Source organism: Engraulis encrasicolus, chromosome 24, assembly GCF_034702125.1.
Source record: "Engraulis encrasicolus isolate BLACKSEA-1 chromosome 24, IST_EnEncr_1.0, whole genome shotgun sequence".
Taxonomy (NCBI): domain Eukaryota; kingdom Metazoa; phylum Chordata; class Actinopteri; order Clupeiformes; family Engraulidae; genus Engraulis; species Engraulis encrasicolus.
This window is the reverse complement of record NC_085880.1, coordinates 48486131-48510356: the sequence shown is the minus strand read 5'-3', so window position 1 is coordinate 48510356 and position 24226 is coordinate 48486131. Positions and strand designations below refer to the sequence as shown.

Genomic DNA, 24226 nt, shown 5'->3' with positions numbered 1-24226 from the left:
TTTTTTTTCAAATATGAAAAATAAATACAATAACAAATTTATTTTATAACTTCATATTGGGAAAAAAAAAACTGCACGCCATTCAATCTTATTTCATTTAATTTAATCGAAATCCCAACTAAGTAAGTGCTTTAAATAAGATAAGTTATTTTGGTTTTTAACAGCCTTTCACACGGGATAGGCCTACCTGTGTGAACTCCTGTGTAAACATCAGAACTGATTCAGTAGTAATAGCCTGTCACTGTATTTAAGCAACTACCACCCAGCAATAAAAAACATCAAAATAGTCAAGACAATGTTGAAGTGCAACAGACAGTATCTTTATGGCAAAAACAAATATCAAAATACCAAAACACTGAAGAAAATGTAGGCCTAGCCTACTACAAAACCAGTGAAGACCTTGAAAATCAAATCAGTAATAGTAAGGGGACTGTGAAGTCCAAATCCCATTGTCACTGTGACACAGCACTCCACAGCGCACAAGTGAACACTGTACACTGCACACAACAAAATTGCATTCATGCCTCAGCATTTGGGCATGTCCAAGTTTTTATGTAAAAACACAAGCTGGTTGACAAGCTGGTGCGTTTGGCCGTAACCACATCTCCAGCTGTGGAGAACACTCTTTCGGCTGACACACTTGTCCCTGGAATGCACAGGTATCTCTTCGCCAACCTCGAGAGGAGAGGAAATGAGCCCTCATGACGCTGCCACCATTCCAAGGGGTCATCACAGAGAGGGACAGATGGGGACCTGCGGTACATCTCCATTTCCTCATCCGCAGTGTCATCCGCAGACTTGACCTGTAGTGCCGGTTGGTTGACATCAGCGAAAACACCTCCCAGTAAACTCACAAGCAGCCTTCTTTTGGGATGAGGGGGGCCTTGTGAGTGTAACACGTCATCCTCTTCCATCGATGGCGACTCTTCCTTGTCTGCTGAACTTCCTCCTCCAGGCTTTGCATGTGCATCTCTCCTGTGCCTCCCTTCAGACTGTTCGAACAAAATACATAAAAGACAAAAACAACAGTTAGCAGAACATTCTCAGACAATGCAGTAGCCCACATGCCAAACTTTGTTTATTTAGAAATTCAGCTGGCACACACATTGCCAAAATGGGCTAGGTAGCATCTTATTTAGGAGATGTACCATTTTAAAAACAAATAAAAAATAAAAGGCTGTTTTTTGCAACTCACATCTCAGTCTAAACATTCGACCATAGCCCACTGTTTTTTTATCATGAACACAATTGAGTTAAAGTTATTCCATACATTATACAAGTAACTTAAAGTGGTAGTTCGCTATTTTAGACATTAAGCCCTGTTTGTGTGACTTCTGGGGTGAAGTAGAGATGTTCTCATCACAATTTTGACAATTGGTGCTGAACGGAGCATTTGGGTATCCAAGACTGCAGCCCCCCCACCTTTACATTGACTCCAATAGAGCACTCAAGCAATCGATTATAAAATGGCATTAAACTTTTGTTTGAGAAGACATGGAACTCACCGTGTGGTCAGTGGTAGACAGCGATAAATTGACCCGAAAATTGCCTTCTAACTGTTGTTTAGCATTTGGCGGACCTATTTTTCCCCAGACGCCGTTGAATAGCAGTAGACATCCAGCCAGTAGGTAGCGATAGTGTGTTGTTTATGTAGACATCAAGGAGCGAGGTAGAACGGCTATCTTTGAGCGGGACTGGCTACAAAAACTACAGCTTGCATACAAACCATAGATAGTAACGTAAACAAACGCACCCCCATTTCCGGTCGCGCGGAGTAATGCTAGTCAAACCAATACAATCAATGAAGACGGACAATAATGAATATATCTTCTCTGGAAGCGCATTTCGCGGTGATTTTCGAGCCAACGTATCGCTGCCCACCTCTGACCACTCGGAGAGTTTCATGTCTCTGCAAAAGAAAGTTTAATGCCATTTTATGATCGATTGCTTGAGTGCTTCATTGGAGTCAATGTAAAGGTGGGGGGGCTGCAGTCTTGAATACCCAAATGCTCCGTTCAGCACCAAATGTCAAAATTGTGATGATAACATCTCTACTTCACCCCAGAAGTCACACAAACAGGGCTTAATGTCTAAAATAGCGAACTACCACTTTAAATTAAATTACCTCCAGAGCTGCAGCCTCGGAAGTCACTCCAGCGTAGACATCCAGTTTCTCCTCCTCGGTCAGGAAAGGTAAACCTTTAAAGCGAGGATCCAGGGCAGATGACGTGTGAAGGATCCTCTTCTCTGGCTCGCTGTTATACCTCTTGAGGAGGTCTGTTTTGATTGCTTTCTTCACATCACGGATCAGAGGTGGGTCTCCAATGGTGTCCGACATACTCTGGAGGAGTTGGGCATACACCGGTGCGACGAGGCTGACTGTTGGGGTGCTCTCCTCGGACATACAGACAGTGGCATCTTTCATTGGTCTTAATGTCTTCACTGCTTCCTCCACGTTAGCCAGGTCTGCTCTGCTGAGAGTGACGATGTCACTTTCGTCAACGTTTAGACTAGGCGACAACAGGGTGGCATGCACTGCAGCTTGTAGTTGCAAAAACCTCTCCATCATATCGTGCGCACTATTCCACCTTGTGGATACATCGGTGATCAGCTTCAGCCGACACGGCAACTTGAGAATTGCCCTCTGATGTTCTTCGAAGAGATGTTTAGCTTTTGTGCTGCGGTGGAAGTATGTGGAGATCCGTCGGACTCTGCCAAGCAGCGTGTGGGCAAAACATTTCACATGCGGAAATTTGCCTATCTCCGCAGCGCTGGCCATGTTAGCAGCGTTGTAAGTCACAAGCACCACATCCTTGTCAACTAGCTGCCATTCCCCCACCACATCCAAGAGAAGCCTGGCCATATGAGCGCTGGTGTGGCTCTCATGTACCGCTCTGGTTTGAAGCACATTTGACACCATTTTCCAGTCGTCGCCGATGTAATGGGCCGTTATGGTGACATATGAATCTGTTGCAACTGATGTCCAGGCTTCACTTGTGAACGCTACACGAGTGACTTGCAGCATCGAGTTGTTTACCTCCTGTTTGACTTCTTTGTACAGTCGGCAAAGGTAGCCCTCACTGGCAGCTTGTAGCGGGGCTCGAGGGTCCTGAGCATGTTCCGAAACCCTGCGTTCTCCACTACCGAATACGGTCTAAGGTCTTTGGCGATAAAACCTGCCACCGCTCTTGTAATCTTCCTCGCCCTCTCCGATGTTTGTGGCAGCTGTGATAGGATGGACTGGTTGATTGTTGGTTGTGATGTGTCTGGCTTTGCTGTTGGTTTTGAGTCGCCGTTAGCCAAGTCAGGATGCCAGCGAGCTAAATACCTTGTAAAGTTGGAAGTGTTCCCAACGTGTTTGATCTTCGCACGGCATTTCCTACATATAGCGTAGCTCCTATCTACTTTGCCATCCACTTCGTAAAAGCCGAAATATCTCCATATCTCGGCTTTCCACAGCTTTGGTGCATCAATGATGCCCCGCGTGTTCTCCACTTCAGCCATCTTGTTTGATTTAAGCCAGCTGGCTGCATTTGTAGGAACTCTGATGCACTGCCCTTGACGTTGACTGCTAGGATAGGATGATGTTGCGCATGCACGGACGTTGACGTTGCGCAGTGCACGGAAGTTTTGGTGTCTTATTCATTTGTTTGTTTTGTTGCGTGTTTTTTTTTTTTTTTTTTCTAAATAGGTCTATGCCGAATCGATCCGGCTTGTGGCTGAATCGATGCTGAATTGTCCATGCCCTGGATCGCGATCCATTGCCGGATCGATTACTGTTGACGGCCCTAATGGAGAAGATCCCCCTTTTCATGTATGAAAAGTGCAATTTTTCCAGTCATTATGAAAACGTAGAATTTGATGCTGGTGGTAAGTATTCATGAAAAAGGTAACATCAATGAATGAGCAGCATGAATTCTGGAAATAAACCACTAAAAATCTCACACAGTGTCCCTTTAAACCATAGTCAAACCATGATTGAACTATATAGTACAAAAAAATGTGTCGAACCATGCTCAAAAAATGGTTTACATTAAAAAGGTGTGTCACCTATTTAGATCGTAAATGTAGAGGGTTTGTCAATGGACTTTGGCTCCCTGCAGGTAGCAGAGACGGGAGTGCCGAGTGTAATGATTAACCTTCTCTTCTAGTTCACATGTCATTTTCTACTCTCCTGTAGTCATACACCATATGACTATAAACTGTGTTAAGCCATTTAAACAGCCCTAGAGCTAATCCCCTTAACCTAACCCTAACCCTAAAACAATTTTTCAAAGTGCCGTACGGGGTTTTATCCCCTTAACCTAACCCTAACTCTAACCCTAACCCTGAAACAATTTTCTAACCTTAACCCCAAGCGCACTCGGTCCCTAATCTTAACCGCAAGCGCATCCGATTCCTAACCATAATCCCAAGGCTGACCAAAGCACAGCCATCCCCTGCAGTCACACGACTTGGCCAAGGTTACCTGACCAGTGTAAATTCCCCTAAACCTAACCCTAACCCAAACCCTTGGGCTGCCTATTGCCAAATTTGATCTTTACATGAAAGTTTACTAAGTATTAAACAAATATTTTCTAGTATGGTCCAAGTACAGTCATTTTTGAAGCTAAAATTGGCTATTTTTGGAAATTCAAAATGGCGGACAATGGAGAAGATCCCCCTTTTCATGTATGAAAAGTGCAATTTTTCCAGTCATTATGAAAACGTAGAATTTGATGCTGGTGGTAAGTATTCATGAAAAAGGTAACATTAGTGAATGAGCAGCATGAATTCTGGAAATAAACCACTAAAAATCTCACACAGTGTCCCTTTAAACCATAGTCAAACCATGATTGAACTATATAGTACAAAAAAATGTGTCGAACCATGCTCAAAAAATGGTTTACATTAAAAAGGTGTCACCTATTTAGATCGAAAATGTAGAGGGTTTGTCAATGGACTTTGGCTCCCTACAGGTAGCAGAGACGGGAGTGCCGAGTGTAATGATTAACCAGCTCTTCTAGTTCACATGTCATTTTCTACTCTCCTGTAGTCATACACCATATGACTATAAACTGTGTTAAATATCAACGTCGTGGTGAGTGTGTTTGACTGTAAACTGTCCTGCAAGGAAGGAATGTTACCTCGGTCGTGGTGAGTGTGGGCGACTCCTGAAATACCAGGCGATTCTTTTTCAATGTTCTATGAATCTGTTGCTGAATAGCCTACATTAAATGTGTTTAAACATTTGTTTTCTTTGAAAGAACATGCGTAAAATTCAGTGATGGCTTCATGTCATACTTTAAGAAACTGCTCGAAAACGCTAGGTTGTGATATTCGGCAACGTTTGATATTGCGTGTATTCGTGTAACAACACGCATGTTGTTTTTTGTGCATTCTTAACAACAACAGCATTAGTTATGAAATTATGAAATTAGTTATGAAGTGCCTCCTATGATGCAGTGCGTCTTGTGTGTGAAAAAAGTCACGGTCCTTGGTGGTGCGTCTTTTAACCCAGTGCGTCTTTTGGTCCCGAAAATACGGTACATTAAAAAGGTGTGTCACCTATTTAGATCGTAAATGTAAAGGGTTTGTCAATGGACTTTGGCTCCCTGCAGGTAGCAGAGACGGGAGTGCCGAGTGTAGTGATTAACCAGCTCTTCTAGTTTACATGTCATTTTCTACTCTCCTGTAGTCCAGTGACGTGCGCTGGGATTTATGGCTGGTGAGGCAACTTTTTCAATATCAGATTTTCAAATAAATAATTGCCAAATAGGCCTACCGACAAGTTCCATATGTCATAGCAGCTTTCTTAACATAAGGTAGGCCTACATATTTTGACATAAGCTTACTGCATTTCCGCAGAGAAAATGCTATTAGATCTCTCTCTCTCACACACACACACACACACACACACACACACACACACACACACACACACACACACACACACACACACACACAGGATTCAAACAGTGGTCTCACATAAACCACACAGCACCAATGTGGACAGCAGAGCAGAGCAGAGGAGAGGAGAGGAGAGTAGTGGAGAGGAGAGAAGAGGAGAGGAGAGAAGGGGAGGGGAGAGGAGAGGAGGAGAGAGGAGATGAGAGAGGAGGAGAGGGGAGGAGAAGAGAGAGGAGAGGAGATGAGAGGAGAAAGGAGGAGGAGTGGAGAGGAGCTCAAGGAGAGGAGAGGAGAAAAGAAGAGAGGAGAGGAGAGAAGTTAAGAGGAGAGGAGAGGAGAGGAGAGAAGGCAGTGAGGAGGAGGGGAGAGGAGAGGAGGAGAGAAGATGAGAGGAGAGGAGAGGGGAGGAGAAGAGAGAGGAGAGGAGATGAGAGGAGAAAAGGAGGAGGAGTGGAGAGGAGCTCAAGGAGAGGAGAGGGAGAGGAGAAGAGAGAAGAGGAGAGGAGATGGGACAAGAGAGAGGACAGGAGAGGAGATGGGAAAAGAGAGGAGAGAGGAGGAGAGGAAAAAAGAGAGGAGAGGATGTGAGGGGAGAGAGGAGAGGAGAGGAGGGGAGGGGAGAGAGGAGAGGAGAGGAGAGGAGAGGAGAGGAGAGGAGAGGAGAGGAGAGGAGAGGAGAGGAGGTGAGGGGAGAGTAGTGGAGAGTGTAAGCTCCTTCACAGCCCACTGCTCTCACACACACACACACACAGGATTCAAACAGCGATCTCACATAAACCACACAGCAGCAGCAATGTGGACTGAGCATCACGGCGGATGCTCCATGAAAGACACACAGGATTCAAAACATGGTGTCATATAGACCGCTGAGCACCACGGCGAACAAACCGGTGTGACAGCTTTTGTGATACGAACTGGATTCTCGTGCAAATGTAGGCCTACATCTACTTGTACGAGGCTACGGCAAGCGATGTGGGACAAAGGTGTGGCAGGAAGCGAATGTCAACGTAAACAGATATTACACACGCTTCGATATGGTCACCAAATATTTTGGGACTGTCATTTCTGTTATGCCTACACCTTGGAATTAAATCAGAGTCTTGTAGTTACACAGGTATATTTGATTTACCTCAACGGTACCCTGTACTCAACTTTACAAACAGTTACCGGGCACATGAGAATCCGGTGCCCATCACAAAAGCTACCACACTGGAGAGAATCACGGCGGATTCTCTCTCTCCCCACGGGTCTCACAAACACAGGCTTCACACACATTGGAAATTGGTCTTACCTGAACTCGTGCATCAGGTCCATGCGCCGCCCTTTTCCTTCACTTTGGCGTTGTGCATGCTAACGTTACTTTAGCCGGTGCTGTTCATCCAAAGCCCCAAACGTCGCCCCAAACGTCCAAAGCAATTTGGCATTGAATATGAGTAGCCGCGAGGATTTGTGTTTCGTGAGGCTCCTTAGTCCTTAGTAAATTGTTAAGTCGTAAAATCCCATGCGAATGGTCTTCCACACATTCTCGCCGGTTGCAAACAAGACACAGGGGAAACAACAAATATTTTCTGCAGTGTTGTACCACTCACTTTGAAATGATCGGGTAGATCTGACCGGTCACCTGAGTAGCAAACCCTTCAGCTCTGTCGGTCCTCCATTCTTTATCACATATTTTCCCCTTGGAAATCCAACTTTGAGAATGCTCTTAGTTTCGTTATGAAATCCACTTGTAGCAGTCAAAGTGAACAAGCTAGCCAACAACACCGACTGACTGTATTGTGAACTTCAGATTCGCTATGACGTAACTGTCCAGCAAGACTCAACACCAGAAGGAGTCTGCGGCCAGGCTACTGCTCGCCTCACCATTGTATCTTTCAGTGGGCGTTATGCCAAAGCGTCCAGAGTAAAGAAATGATAATCACACGTAGAAAATATTTTTAAAATATCAGGAAATGAGGGCACACCATACATACTTCTATTAAGTGTATAAAAACGTTTAATACAATATTACCAGGTTGCATTCACAGAACGAGCAACATGGCGCATGCGCGCAAGCTTGTTAACGAGAAATTGCGCAATCTGGGATGAGGCCAGTTCAGAGTTGGCCCAAATTCAGCGTATTCGGAGCAATTTGACATGAAATGGGCAAATATTACGATTTTGGCCACGGAAATGATTGAAAATGAGTGAAACTGTTTAAATACTGCTCAAATGGTAGTTATGGTGCAGATGTTTGAAAACAATAGCTGTTATTGTTACTATTATTCACATTAACTGCATCTCATCATTCTCATCTGGAGCTGGTGAGGCCGTGCCTCCTCTGCCGTATTGGAGTGCACGTGCCAAAAACTGTGTTAAATATCAACGTCGTTGTGAGTTTGTTTGACTGTAAACTGTCCTGCAAGGAAGGCATGTTACCTCGGTCATGGTAAGTGTGTGTGTTCCTTGCTAGGAAATTGGGGATGAAGCTGCAGTGATGACTGTTTCTGTTTCTGTGTGTGTGTGTGTGTGTGTGTGTGTGTGTGTGTGTGTGTGTGTGTGTGTGTGTGTGTGTGTGTGTGTGTGTGTGTTTGCATGTTGCCTCAAGTGCATATGATTGCAAACTGTGTTCCCTGCTTGGCACGGGGGTGCATTTGTGATTGTAAACTGCTATGCATTTCTTCTTGAGTGGTGTGTGTGTGTGTGTGTGTGTGTGTGTGTGTGTGTGTGTGTGTGTGTGTGTGTGTGTGTGTGTGTGTGTGTGTGTGTGATGTGTGATGTGGTAGAAGAACATGCTGTAATTCAATGATGGGAGAAAAAGGAGGTTCAGAATCCTCATGGCCTGGTGAAAGAAACTGTTTGTGAGTCTGGTGGTTTTGGATCGGCGGTTTCTGTAACACTTTGGCCAGCATATGGAGCAGGCATAATAGTAGTCTGTATCATTGCAGAAGTCACCGTCACAGGTTCAGACATGCAGCGTTTGAACATCTCACGTGAGGGTGGAAGCAACGTCAACGCTCCAGCTTTGTCACATAACACCATGCATGGGAGCATCAACACCACCACGAACATCCATGACCATGGTGAGGATATCTGATTGATTTCATGGCCAGATGGAGTACTGATGTTGAAGACATTTTGATTTGAACTTATATTAACTAGTTTCTTTATTACCATCAACAACAGCATAATTGAGCACACATTGAGATGAACGAAGATCAAATGGCAAAAGCTGTTCCTCAGCTCCTTGATATATACAGTCCCAGACTTTTCATCATTGCCTGACATTGAGTGATTTTCTCTATTGCCATTTAACAACACTTATATTGAGAATGTTGTGTGGGTAAATCAGCACAGTAGAATATGAGAATTTACCCTGTGCTTCTGCTCAAACACCACCTAGATTCATAAAAATAGAAGTAGGCCATTTTCTTTAATTATGTAATCACCTTAACAATTCAGACAATATCAATATGAGTCATTAGAAGAGGAATTAAGTGTCTCTTGACCAATGCAGCTCTCTGTTAGTCTGTCATTCCACTGTATTAAGACTCCCGAAGTCTTACACACTTTGAGACTACGTTACATACTCATTCTCAATGTCAGTATGGATTTCACCTGACATCTGTTTGCATACAGCCATTGCAAAAAGTTTTGTCGCCTATACATCTATTTCGAACAACAGCTATTAACTTGACTTTCAATTAATCACTTGGCTTCAGAAGTCGCTCCTATGAAAGTTACAACCCTCCCAAATGAATTTCTATGTACAAAAATAAATTTCATGCACCAAAGGAAAATTGATTTGATGAAAACAGAAAGGGCAGATTTTCAAAAGACAAGTTTTGTCGCCTACCGAGCATAATATGTATGTCAAGCTGGGGTCTTTTATTACCTGAATACTATTGAGATGGGTGGGCATTGCAACACCTCTGATGGTCCCCACCCCCTGTCACTTGCCATGATTTCTGGCAGGGCATTGTCTTTGTTTTCCCACAGCCGTTTAAGTTGTACGTTAAAAAAAAGGTCAATCTTCCTATGGTGCATGATTTTTTTTTTTAACATAAAAAACTTAATTGGGGGGGGGTGTTCCAAACTGCCCTAGACTCCAGAGGGTTAATTGAAAGTCAGGTTATTAGCTATTGTTCCAAACAGATGGATAGGCGACAAAACTTTTTGCAATGGCGGTATATGCATATGTTTATTGCACTCAGCTAGGTTTGACACAAAAATGTATATTGTAATCCCGAGAGTGCAGTCTCAGCCATGTGCAATCATGATAATAAACATCATTATTAAAATTGTTAGTGGTCAAACCAACAGAATAATCAATGGATCAAATACTACTCACGGGTGTAAGTAGAGTATACGTCTCACTACCTTCCTCTATCCTCCCTCAAGGTACTGGGACCTCAACTTTGGCACAGCCAACATATGGGCATGGTAAGTCCCACTCAGTCTTGAAATGCCTTTCTCGAAACAAATCACCAAGAAGTTCCATCGTTTCCTAACCACCCGGCAAAAATGAAAAGACAGAGAAGAAAAGAGAGGTTGTATTGGGGTCATGGGTCATATCGGGGCAGTTGTACATTCATGGGGCCTCATTTATAAAACTTTGCGAAAAAATGCTCCAAAAGATGGCGCACGCACGAATCTCAGGATGTAGTCAGCCTGCCAAGACCCTAAAATAAATGTTTGATGGCATTTTCTGTTAAAAGTTGGCAACCATGCCAAAAGTTATCAGCATGGGCTAAGGTTTCAGAATCACCTGGTTGCCAGCAGCTTCACAATGTGCTTCACAAAGATGAATAAAGTAATTTAGATGACCAGAGTGAAAATACAAGTTTAAGTTAATTTTATGCTAATGAGCTATGATGAATCTCTAAGGATGACAGACCAGAGCCCCACCATGATAAGTCAAATCAAATCATATCAAATTATAGGCCTACTAATTATTCAATATACAGTACCATGCAAACAACTTGTATATTATGAACGCACATCACCCAAAAAATTTAATTGACCTCGGTTGACCTTTTGACCTTCAAATTTGACCTTAGAGGTCAAGTTCTATATGGTAACCAGGCAATTCTGAAACTTAAGTCCATGCTGATAACTTCTAGCATGGTTGCCAACTTTTGAAAATAAGAATTCCATGAATATAAAGATCACCAAAAAAGGCAAACCAGAAAATACATTGTTTTTGACCTTCAGATTTGACCTTAAAGGTCAAGTTCCATGTTGGCAACCAGGTGATTCTGAAACCTTTGTCCATGCTGATAACTTCTAGCATAGTTACCAACTTTTGAAAAAGATTTCCATGAACACAGTCCTCCAAAAAGTCTAACCTTAAAATACATAGGTTTTGACCTTTTGACCTTCAAATTTGACCCTAAAGGTCAAGTTCCGTGTTGACAACAAGTTGATTCTGAATCCTTAGTCCATGCTGATGACTTCTGGCATGGTTGCCCACTTTCAACATCTTTTTTAACAATTTTTAACTAAATAAAACTGTTATTTGACCGTTGTTGACCTTTTGACCTTCATATTTGACCCTAAAGGTCAAGTTCCAAGTTGGCAACAAAGGGGATTCTGAAACCTTAGCCCATGCTGATAACTTCTGGCATGGTTGCCAACTTTTGAAAAAGAATTCCATGAATATACAGTTCCCAACAAAGACTAGCAATGAAATACCCTCTTTTTGACCCTTTGGCCTTCAAATTTGACCCTCAAGGTCAAGTTCAGTGTTGGCAAGAAGTTGATTCTTAATCATTAATCCATGCTGATAACTTCTGGCATGGTTTCCCACTTTTAACAACTTTGTAACAATTTTTAACTAAATAACACCATTATTTGACCGTGTTTGACCTTTTGACCTTCAGATTTGACCTTAAAGGTCAAGTGCCATGTTGGCAACCAGGAGTACGTTTTAATATGCGACCTTGCCTCCTCCACTTGCCTCCTCCACTTGCTTCTCGTCATGATGACATCACTGACAACAGCATTATATTTCAATATCTTGCAAAAGCTCAATTGTAAAGTCTTTTTCTCATTTGCAATTGGGATGGTTGATGAAAAACAGTCCCTCAAAAGTTGTTGTGGCGAGGCTGACAGCTGGGAAACTTTATCGTTTTCTCCACGGAGGAGGGGCCAGGAGGCGGGACGAGGAGACAAGCACAAGTGGAGGAGGCAAGGTCACATATTGGGATGCACCCCAGGTGATTCTGAAACCTTAGTCCATGCTGATAATTTTTGGCATGGTTGCCAACTTTTAACAAAAAATGCCATCAAAAGCATCTTAGCTGCTGGTGGCTGGTTGACTAATGTGCGTGCGCAAGAAAATATTCAGATTTATAAAGCATGGCGCACGCACGTTCCACGTCGATTTCCCTTTATAAATCCCAACTGACTCTGAAGTTGCGGCACATGTGCGCACCTGTGGACACACTCATAATTATCCATGAATATTCAGTGAAACGCCCAAAATGAATATTTATATCTGTGGACGGTGTGCGGAAATCAGACGAGATAGGCTATTTACCACATGTGGAGCAAACGGTTTCATTAGATAGGCCTAGAGAACGTTGGGCAATGTGGAGCAGTTAAGTTTGGGAAGTCGTGCAAAAAACAAAGTCCCTCGAATTGCAACATGTGGATGGTTATGTTCGCAAAGGTCACGCTAAACCAGAGGTAACATCTCACATGGCATGTCCCCATGTGAAATTCACCGGTAGAAAATCTATTCACCTTCTCATCGCACCTCATATGCACTGGGCTTACCGTTGGTCACTGCGCGCAGCTGTCTGCTTTCAGTTCAAAGCGACGCCCCAACTGTCGATCGACACATCCACAGACAGCATGACATCTATGGGCCTTTTCTAGTCTGTATTTATTTAATGTGTAGTATAGGCCTAAACGTGCATTATCAGTCTATAAGGCCAGCTGTCTTAGAAATGCACACCTCTGCTTATTTGCTGACGAACCGCATGAAAAAGAAATGGCATGCAACAAGAGAAACGAAGCTGTCCATCAGTATGGCACTTGGCTGTATGCTTGCCTGTATGCCGAATGGCTGAGAAAATCAACCATTATCTTTCTATTAGTACAGCTGCACTTGGGACTCGAGCAGATGATTCTGCAACTGGCTTAAATGTTGGCGTAATTCCTTGCAGAGTCGGAACGCACAAATGATTATAGCCTACAGATAGGCTACTGAAAAGGTCCGTGAGTGATTAACAAAAATTAGGGTATTTCCAAATGTAATGCACCCTAAATATAACATTTGAAGCATTGGTTACTTCCTTACAAAACATGCTTGTGACTATGGACAGGCCAGGCCTACTAATTATTTTCCACCATTACCAAACAAACAATAAACAACCACGTTTGTTGTTGCGAACTGGATTAATGTTAAAGTGGCTATCATGTCACGTGAACTCCGATCTTTCCTCCTACCAATTTCGGGTCGTTCTTCCAGCTACCTCCCGAGGTTGCGCTTTCCGCGTTTGGTGTTTTGTTTAGGGCGTACGGATGGGTCAATCTTAACGTGGAGCTGCGTATGTTTACAGCCAACTTCTTTTTCTATGAATACCAAACCTTGCGATGAACTTGGCGTGCGCAGTCTTTTGTGCATACGCACCCGTTATAAATAAGGCCCCTGGTCTTGTTGTTTCTAGATATCATCCCGATTAAATAGCAAAATTAATTTCCATTGATGTTAAATTGTCTTTTTTACAGATACAACCTCATCTATTGCAAAATATAAGGAATCAGTCAAGTCCTCCTATGAAATGGTGATGGAGTATAACTCCAGATCAGAAGAGAGTGTCTTTCTGTCTGAGCGTTACTTGGAGCTGTCAATGGTCGAGTGTCACAGGGAGCCTGGAGAAAGAGAAAAGAGTTTGAAAGAAAGACAAATTACTGTGGAACAGTTGTTCAGACCAGATGGCAGTGGCTGTGTTCCAAAAGCGGTCATTCTTCAGGGCAACTCTGGATATGGCAAATCTTTCACTGCTCAGAAGATCATGTTGGACTGGGCCTCTGGGGTCTTATTCAATGAGTCATTTGACCTGGTGCTTCACCTCAAATGCAAAGAGATCAATGAAATGTCAGAGGAATGCAGTCTTGTGGATCTGCTCAACTATAGCTCCATCTTCAGCAGTGACATTGCTGATATGTTAAGGGACCCAGAGATGAAAGTGCTCTTTCTGGTTGATGGTTTTGATGAGTTCAATTTCTGGCTTGAGGATGATAAGAGTCCACCACCTAAAGACCCTTTGAAGACAGCTCCTGTCCAGGCCACCCTGAAGGCTCTGCTCAAAGGCCACATCTTGCCCAACTGCCACCTGTTGCTCTCCACAAGGTCCAATGCTAAAGACGAGCTCAGCTGTCTGGTCACTGATTCACAACGTTTCGTGGACATTTTAGGCTTCAATGAAGAGGCGGTGAAGGACTACTTCCACAGGTTTTTTTGTGACATGCATGTTGGAGACACAATGTTTGAGCTTGTAAAAACTACCCAGAGCTTGTATACCGCCTGCTTTATTCCTGTCATCTGTTGGGTCACCTGCATAGTCTTTAGGGAGCAAGTACAGAAAGGTGTGCACATCAGTACAAAGCTAGAAACAGCCACATCCATCTTTGCACGCATTGTATCCACTCTGCTCAAACATCAAAGTCTGGATTTGAGTTTACCTCTGCCCTCACTGCTAAGCAGTCTGGGTCAGCTGGCAGAAAAGGGAATGCAAGAGAATCGAGTCCTGTTTTCACAGAAGGATGTGTTGAATGTGGCCTCAGATCCAGATAAGGGGGCCCTTCTGTGTAAGCACCTTGTAAATAAGACTGTACAACAGGAGGAGATGTTCAGTTTCATGCATCTGAGCTTCCAGGAGTTCTTCACTGCACTCCACTACACCTTACACCAGGACGAGGAGATGCTCAAAAGACTGCTTGACTCCGACACACACAACAATTGGCAAACACAGTGCCGGCCTGTCATCCAGTTTCTATTTGGTCTTGCAAATACGAAGCTGATTAAAAACCTGGATGACCTTCAGTTGACACCTTACACCTCCTCAATCAGAGGTCACCTGGAGAAGTGGATTATGAAAGAAATTCAACATGTGAAAAATGAGAGTGATACAACCCGGGCACTATTCATTCTTCACTGTCTCAACGAGCTCCATGAAGAAGAGTTTGTTAAGAAAGCTATGGATGACTGGGGTTCACTGTTCTTTAGCACCGCTTACCTGACAAGGATGGACTGCTGGGTGCTGCGCTACTGCCTGCTGTGCTGCCCCACCATCAAAAGACTGGAGTTCTTCATGTGTCCCTTGACTGAGGAGATGCTGATGAGGCTGCAGCCTGCACTGAGCATGTGTGAGGCACTCGAGTGAGTGTAATAATAATGTGTGTGTGTGCGTGCGTGCGTGCGTGCGTGTGTGTGTGTGTGTGTGCGCGTGTGCGCGCGTGCGTGCGTGTGTGTGTGTGTGTAATATCTGCCATTGAAAGCTGTGGCTAAATGTGTAATATTGTTTTTGTATTTTGGCAGTCTAGGCCATTTGCTTAGGGTTAGGGTTAGGGACCATCAGTGGACTAAGCAAAAGACATCTGGAAGATAATATGTGTCCTGTACCCTTAATGATGCTCCCATAGCAAGATGTTGGTCAAACAATTGTTGGATTAATCATCACAGTTGGTTCCTATTGATATGAACTTGTAATGTGGAATCAAATGAAGTACATAAAGTGTGTGTGTGTGTGTGTGTGTGTGTGTGTGTGTGTGTGTGTGTGTGTGTGTGTGTGTGTGTGTGTGTGTGTGTGTGTGTGTGTGTGTGTGTGTGTGTGTTTGTAGAGCACAGCAGAATGTGTGTGTGTGTATATTTTACGCCTTTCTGTTTCTATTAATATCATATGCCTATCTCTACTCACCCCTCCCCAGACTTGTACGCTGCAGTATAACAGTAGAGGGCTGTGCTACTCTGGCTTCAACTCTGACAACAAACCCCTCTTCACACCTGGTGCGGCTTAATTTGGCTTCAATTGAACTGGGAGACTCAGGGGTGAAGCATATCTCTGATCTACTCAGAAATCCAAACTGTAAACTACAGACACTGAGGTAAACAAAGAGACAAATATCTTTTAATACAGTTATAGTCATCATGGAAACAAAATTAATTCCAACTGCAGAGATATCAAGTGGTCTGAGTACATTGATGCACACACAAACACACACACACACACACACACACACACACACACACACACACACACACACACACACACACACACACACACACACACACACACACACACACACACACAAACCCACTATAGCTGATTTTCTGAAATGATGATTGTGTGCGTGTGTGCTCGTGCGTGCGTGCGTGCGTGCGTGTGTGTGTGTGTGTGTGTGTGTGTGTGTGTGTGTGTGTGTGTGTGCTCGTGCGTGCGTGTGTGTGTGTGCGTATGCATATGTATACGTGTATGTGTGTGTTTGCATTCCCTCACTTGTCCGTTTCTATTACTTACCATGTATTCATCTCTCCAGGTTTGGGTGCTGCAGTATAACAGCAGAGGGCTGCGTTGCTCTGGCGTCAGCTCTGACATCAAACCCCTCACACCTGATTCAGCTGGATCTGAGTAGTAATTATGACCTAGGAGACTCTGGGGTGAAACACATCTCTGATCTACTCAGGAATTGTCAACTACAGACACTGAAGTAAGCAAAGAGATAATGAGTGTTAACACCACTGATACCTGATACACCTGAATCTGCATGAGCAATAAGCTAGGAGACTGAGGGGTGAAGCATACCTGTGATCTACTCAGGAATCCAGACAGAAAAATACAGACACTGACGAAAGACAGATGTTACAGTGTCTGGGATATGGCCTTGTCCGGAATATGGCCTTGCCCCTTTACAAATGAGTGTGAGTGTGTGTGTGTGTGTGTGTGTGTGTGTGTGTGTGTGTGTGTGTGTGTGTGTGTGTGTGTGTGTGTGTGTGTGTGTGTGTGTGTGTGTGTGTGTGTGTGTGTGTTTGTTTGTGTGTGTATGTGTGTGTTTGAATTCTCTCACTTTTCTTTTTCTACGGCTTACTATACCTCCATCTCTACCCCACACCACCAGGCTTACTATACCTCCATCTCTACCCCACACCACCAGGCTTACTATACCTCCATCTCTACCCCACACCACCAGGCTTACTATACCTCCATCTCTACCCCACACCACCAGGCTTCGGTGCTGCAGTATGACAGCAGAGGGCTCTGCCGCACTGACTTCAGCTCTGACATCAAACCCCTCCTCACACCTTGTAGAGCTGGATCTGAGTTCTAATGAACTAGGAGACTCAGGAGTGAAGCAGATATCTGATCTACTCAGGAATGCAAACTGTAAACTACAGACACTGAGGTATGCAAAGAGACAAAGAGTGTCAGCACCATTACACTACTGAATCATGAAAGTTTTGCAAAAACATATCCCAGTCAGGGCTTGACATTAACTTTTTCACCCACCAGCCACTGTGCCTAGTGGTTTTACCGAGTCACTAGCCATTCCGGTATTCAACTAGCCACAGATTTTATATTGTTTTTTTTTGTTTTGTCTTTGTAATGATAGTGTACGTCGAACCTCAAAAGATGAGGTGCTAAAGCAGGATGATTGTATAGCTTTCTACTTGGAAGAATATCAAGCAAATAGAAACTGAGTTCCTGAGCTTTTTCTTGAACTGAAATAAAAACAATTCATACACAAGGGGCAAACAACAGAATTTAGGCTACTATGATGCGCATGTCATACCTAGGAATAAGCTGCCAACCAAATTGGCTAGTGACACTAAAAGTACTACTAGCCAAAGCCAAGTTTTACCAGCATTTGGCCGGTTGGCAGGTCCCAGTGTCAAGCCCTGATCCCAGTTATAAAAGTGCTGATCCCTCTGAAAATCAATTATGTTGTCATGAATAAAAATGCATTGTGTATTGCCATTGCCCAAAATATCACCTTAACTTATATCAACTTAAATATTCTCAAGGTTTTCTGATGCCGATGGAAATAACAAAAGTTATGAAAAAATTTGTCACAAAAATGATGTCATAGATATGGCCTGTGGAGACATTTTCACCCTGCGAGTCTTTATCTCTCCATCCTTCTCCCTCTCCTCTCCTCTCTCTGTTCTCTGATCTTGTCTTTCTTCCTCTCTCTGTAAGGAGGATAAACCCCCACCGTGCATTTATGAGAGCTAATCCAAACACATTATCGCTGCATGATGTTCAAGGTTGTCAGCAGCCTGACCTAGTGACTGCAGTGTATGTCTAGATCAGTGTTACCAGATGTGTCTGATCAAATCCAAATCCAAATCCAAAAAGTTCTCAAAAACCACCAAAATGCGCAAAATTCCACCCACTTTCAACAAATTGCATTGATTTATATGGCCACAGAACTACAGAAAAAAAAACACCAAATGGTACATTTTTCCCATTTTCACTTCAGTTTCTCAAAACATTGCAGCAAGCAGCACGTCCTCAACAACAGTGCTGTGGTGGAACCAATTTTTGTTTTTCTAAAAGAACCCAACCTGAGCTTGGCTACTGTGTGACATGTTCAACGTATTGCTTTACTCACATGTGTGTCTCTCAGGATGCGGCGTTGTAATCTCACATGGAGCAGTTGTTCATATCTAGCTGCAGCCCTCAGTTCAAACCCATCCAGCCCTCTGACAGAGCTGGACCTGGGAGGCAATGGACTTGATCAGTCTGATGTGAAGCCGCTCTCTGCTCTACAGAAAGACTCTGCATATAAACTGACTACAATAGAGTAAGTGTGTGTGTGTAAGTGTGTGTGCGTGCGCGTGCGTGTGCGTGTGCGTGTGCGTGCGTGTGTGTGCACAAACCATTTTATACCAATATAAAATGCATTTTGCCATGTAACGGCCAATGTCAATTTCCCAAAATGTTCCAAATGGATATACTCCATTTTGCAACAAAACTCTTCATTCCATCATCTAAATGTCCTCCACAGGGTTGATTGGGGCGACGTTGGTGATTGGATGACTCAGATGCCTCATGCAACTGGTGACAGCTGGTGATTTGTCATCTGTCAGTCTGGACTGCCTGGATGCAGAGCTGCTATGCTGCAGATGCTGCAATATCCAGATTCTCGCTAACACACGCACGCACGCACGCATTAACACTATCCAAATCAGGCATTTTTGGCATTCCAGGGACCTGGGCTTTTTCATCTATGAATGACATCATTTTTGTGTCATTATCTGGTATTATGACATCATTATGACATCATCTGATTATAATGCCCAAAATCTCGCCATAAGGTATTTCCCATAAAATTTTGGTAACGCACTTAAATTTTAATGATTATATGCTTCAGACCACTTTAACGCTCACAAAGTTGTCTGATGCTAATGGAAATAACAAAAAAATATGAAAAAGGAACAATAATGAGACTTAGATCAGTGATTTTTGGTCAGACATACCTGTCAGAAAACCGTTGCCATGGCAACGTCAAAAATGATAAACATAATCTTTTGGTACTAAACTGTAGCCAACAAAATTTTTGGGAAAGTCACCAAGTTTCGTAGTCATAGCTTAAGTCGTTAAGGAATTATACGACATCAAAGTTGGTGCGGGCACTTTTAGCCCCCCCCCCCAGTCTGGATAGGGTTAATGTATTATAATGTATCTATGTATATAATGTATAATGTATCTAACTTGGGTAATGCACATTCATTTTAGTTATTATGTGCCCCGTATCACTTCAAATGTTCACAAGGGGTTCTGATGCTAATGAAAATGTCAAAAAATATGAAAAATTACTAGCCTAGAAATCTAGACGCCCCTAGCGACCGCAAATTGAATTTGCTCCCGGGGGCAGTCTAGCGGACCCCGGTCGTTTTGCGAGGCTGAAAGTTATCCGATGACAGGGCCAATCAAATCGCGAGGGGGGCCGGGCTACCTAAACAGGAAACTTTCTAAGATGAAGCATGGTGTCCGTCCGTGCTATGTACAGCACGAAAGTGTTTACTTAATTTAAAAAGCCTGGATGATAATACATTTCGTGGCTGACATGGATTGATGTAATAATACACCATGAACTTATGGGGCACAAATAGATCTCAACACATTACCATTTGATCATTCGATGTTTTAAACTAGCTCGGTAAGCTAAGTTGAGCATTTTACAGAACCAGATAGTCACACGTTATTATCAGACCACTACTGTAGGTGTAGAATGAAATTGCTGCCCCAATTTCTAACAAGACACATGCCATTAAAAACGAGACATTTGGGAGCTTTGGAAGTCTTTGAGTAGCTTACTAAATAGATGGGAATGACACCGAGTCTACCAAGCTAGTGGCTAGCTAACCTGTCGTCAACAACACAGACCTAGGTATCCAGGTTAGGGTTAGGTTAGGGTTAGTCTTAGAAAAAAAAAAAAAACTAGGGTTAGAAACAAAAAAACTAACATCAAAAAGATAACTAGCTCCGTTATATGGCGGTGGGATCGATAGTCTGGCTAGTGGGAGCGAGCTGACCGGGGAGCGTCCTGCGTTGGGAGCGACAATCCGGGAAAGTTATGGGTAGCTGGCTAGCTAACGCCGAACATGCCATGTTGACAACAACAATCATAAATATAACCATTTAACAAGCCCCAAATTGCTCGACATTTTGCTGATTGATCAAGGAGGGTCATGTGGTTGAAAACGAGGCATTTTTGAACTGTATAAGTGAAAACACGATTTATTAGGAAACTTGTTTGTGGCTGTGGTCATCACACAAATTCACTGCTACGACGGCTGGAAGTTGCCGCTTCTACAAAGAGGCCCTCGCTAGTAGCTAACCTGTCGTCAATAGCAGAGCTAGGTATCCAGCCTTGTATTATATGCCTGCCCCAAATTCTAATAAGATCCATGTCATTAAAAACGAGACATTTGGGAGCTTTGAAAGTCTGTAAGTCGCTTACTAAATAGATGGGAATGACACCTGGTCTACCGACCTAGCGGCTAGCCATGTATTAGTTATGGGTATACAGCTAGCTAGCTAACACCGAACATACCATGTTGACAACAATCATAAATATAACCATTTAACAAGCCCCAAATTGCTCGACATTTCGCTGATTGATCAAGGAGGGCCATGTGGTTGAAAACGATGCATTTTTGAACTGTATAAGTGAAAACACGATTTATTAGGAAACTTGTTTGTGGCTGTGGTCATCACACGAATTCACTGCTACGACGGCTCGAAATTGCCGCTTCAACTACAAAGGGGCGTGTCACGTGTACGAGACAGCTGTGACGTTACACAGAAGTGTGTGGGGATTGGTTGTTTGCCATCCAATTGCGTGACGTTGAGTGCTGAAGCAACCGTTTATCCCGCCCACACTGCTGCCCAGCTCTCCTAGACCCTGGTACAGCTTTTTGCTGTACGGGTCTGGCTGCGCTAGGCTACAAAATTACATGACAAAATCAAGTCGTAGATATGGCAAAGCGGCTTCAGTTTCTTATAACATTGCTGCAAGCAGTCAGCCATTAACAACAAGATACATCATTACCACATGTGCAGGGCATGATCTACATAAGACAAGAAGTGAGAAATAAAAAGAAGAAATAAAATTGAGGTGAAATGTTTATTGGTAAAGATAAAAGTAGCTATTTGATTTTAAATGCGATTATGTCATTACATTTGCATACATTAGCATACATTGGCATAGAATGCTATTAAACTAATATTATATTTGGTAAAGTTATGCTAATCTAATGGAATAAATATATCATAAGTAGTATGCAATAAGGAGAGTACACCGATGAGACTTTTTGGTCAGACGGGCCTGTCAGAAAACCGTTGCCATGGCAACAACAAAAAAGATAAATATAAACTTTTGGTATCACATTGTAGCCAACTTCATTTTATGACAAGTCATCAAGTTTCGTAGTCATTGCTTAGTCAGATAGCGTAGTCATTCAGGCGTAGTCATTCAGGAGTTATACAACATCAAATTGGTGTGGACACTTTTAGCCCCCCTTGTCTGGATAGGGTTAATTCTTAATATTTCTAACATCATTGAAAATAATTAATTTCACATCTCATCATAGACATGCTGACGTTTTCGTTTTTATTTGCTTAAGTTTAATATCCTGTGCTGTAAGGTGCAGTTATGTAATGTGCAGTATTGAATTTCGGGGTCTTGTGAAGACTTACATTCTGTGAGACTGAATAGACATTTACAAAAAGAAAGACTGCTGCGTCTTGTATTAAGCAGACTATTGTTTCAATGTTGATCTAATGCCCCCATACTCAAATATGCTGTGCCCTTCCCCCTCAATCAGTCAGTCTCTAACTCTGTGTTAAGCCTTTGTTTGTTGGTGAATCTGAGGAAGACCGCAAAGTTGAAACATCATCATGTCAACGAATTAATTTAAAAAAAGAACGTACAAAGGAAAAAAGAGTGTACAAAAACGTCACGCACATGTAGCATATAGTCTCCTAAAGGGTCATGGCATATCATAGACCTTTAGCTTGCAACTTAATGGGTCCTTCTCAAAACCCAGGACAGTGCACGTCCAAGTGTATCAGCCTAATTAGTCACGCCCAGTGATTGGATACTCTTTGGTGAACTCTACGGAATATCCAATCACTGGGTGTGACTAATAAAGAGTATCCAATTACTGGGTGTGACTAATTAGGCTGATACACTTGGAAGTGCACTGTCCTAGGTTTTGAGAAAGGCCCATGATCATTGATTCTGGAAGGAAGTCCTTCTGAACCGTCTCCTCCTCTTGAATTGTCTCTTATGGCACTGTAGGGTAATAATAACAACAACAACAACAACAAGAAGTGTCTGATGGCTATTTGTATTTACCTTATTCAACCACCAGGTGTCACTGTTGGTCTTTAAGTTGAAGGGCACCCGCCACCGCTCTGACTCTCCCGTCTTATTTCATCTGGCAGTGAACAGCTAGCAATGCAAACAGTCGGCTATGAGAACAGCCAGTCATGCTGCACTTTGATCAGTGTTGCCAGATTGGGCTGTTTCCCGCCCAATTGGGCTGCTTAGGATGGCCGTGTGCGGGTAAAAATGGCATTTAGCAGAAAAACCTGCCCAATTTTTGCCATAGAAATCAATAGAATTGAGCGAGATTTTGTGCTTCTAGGCGGGTTTTGAGCATTTTTTGGGCTGGAAATCTTCAGCCTCATCTGGCAACCCTGCCTGTGATCACTCATACTGTCCGAAGCAGTAGAGCCCAAATAATAAATGGGATAAAAATGGGACATGAGCCTGTTTACCTCTCCTGTGGATCTGGGGTCCGTTTTCTCGATTCTTGTCTTAAGACCGTCTTACCATTCCCTTGGATTTAGTGGTGAGCGTCGCTGTCGAGAGAGAGAGTTGAGTCGCTCTTACGAAGGACGTTGCTACCGTCGTTAGCAAAGACGATTTTGAGATACGGACCCCTGGTACTGTGAGGTGAACACTTATCAAAACAAAGCCCAAACAAACAAACAAGCAAAACAAAGCAGAAAAGGGTATAAAAAGGTGCGAAGGCATCTTAAACACACACCGTTTCCTTCTGGTCCTGAAACGTGAAATTACAGTGTTAATTTAGAGCCCTGAATACAGGGAAACAAAAACGGCATGTGAAATCGAAAAAATATAATGTTTAAAATACGTCATAAATCATCCATATTCGGTTCCGGGACTATCTACTACCCTATTGGTTGAGCTGATGTGTACGTACTCTACTTAAGGGGTCTTACACACCAGGGCGGTAAAGCGTCACGAAACAGCCATGTTTTTTACCGGCGTTGGTGAAAATACATTGAAACATATCTGTCCTTACACACCAACCGGCGGAAGTCGAGCGTCAGCAGCGCGGGAGCCGACTCCGCGCCGCGCTGCATTTGGAAAATAGAACTCGAGCGTATTTTTCACGTCGGCGACCGGCGGTGTCTCATTCATGGCAAAGTAGCATGCTAGCTTTGGCTGTGGGGAAGGTTTTGAATAGGACTGGCCGCGCACACCGACGCTGTCAGTGTGAAAGGCAGAGAAAAAACACCGAAACTAAGCAGAAAGGCCGCGTTCGTCCCGCGACCGTTCCGTTCCGCCTTGGTATGTTTTGGCCCTAACCCTGTGTTACAGTTTTTCTCGATTGCTTACACACATTTTTCGGAATCAGTTCTCGAATTCTCAAAACTCTACACACAAATCTCCATACCTCACATACAACGGGCAAAACTCCTCACTACCTCTGAAAAATGCACGTCTTGTCTCAAAACAATGTACTCTCTTCTAAAAAGGTCATTTTGTTCTCAAATGACACACACAAGCAGTCATTTTAAAACACTCT

At 43.2% G+C, this 24226-nt stretch overlaps 1 protein-coding gene across 3 annotated transcripts; it reads left to right on the top strand.

Moving 5' to 3' along the window:
• Nucleotides 1–8661: 8661 nt before the first annotated feature.
• LOC134441163 (NACHT, LRR and PYD domains-containing protein 12-like) lies at nucleotides 8662–19215 on the top strand. Of its 3 annotated transcripts, none has more exons than XM_063191352.1 (8): nucleotides 8662–8951; nucleotides 10270–10311; nucleotides 13606–15259; nucleotides 15808–15984; nucleotides 16417–16587; nucleotides 17104–17280; nucleotides 18535–18681; nucleotides 18886–19215. In XM_063191352.1, the coding sequence occupies exons 1-8, from the start codon at nucleotides 8840–8842 to the stop codon at nucleotides 18950–18952; spliced, it is 2547 nt and encodes an 848-aa protein (XP_063047422.1). In that variant the 5' UTR covers nucleotides 8662–8839; the 3' UTR covers nucleotides 18953–19215. The 3 variants fall into 3 exon arrangements, with proteins under 3 accessions (XP_063047422.1, XP_063047421.1, XP_063047423.1); XM_063191351.1 differs by having other exon boundaries at nucleotides 18505–18681; XM_063191353.1 differs by lacking the exon at nucleotides 10270–10311 and having other exon boundaries at nucleotides 18505–18681.
• The last annotated feature ends 5011 nt before the right edge of the window (nucleotides 19216–24226 follow it).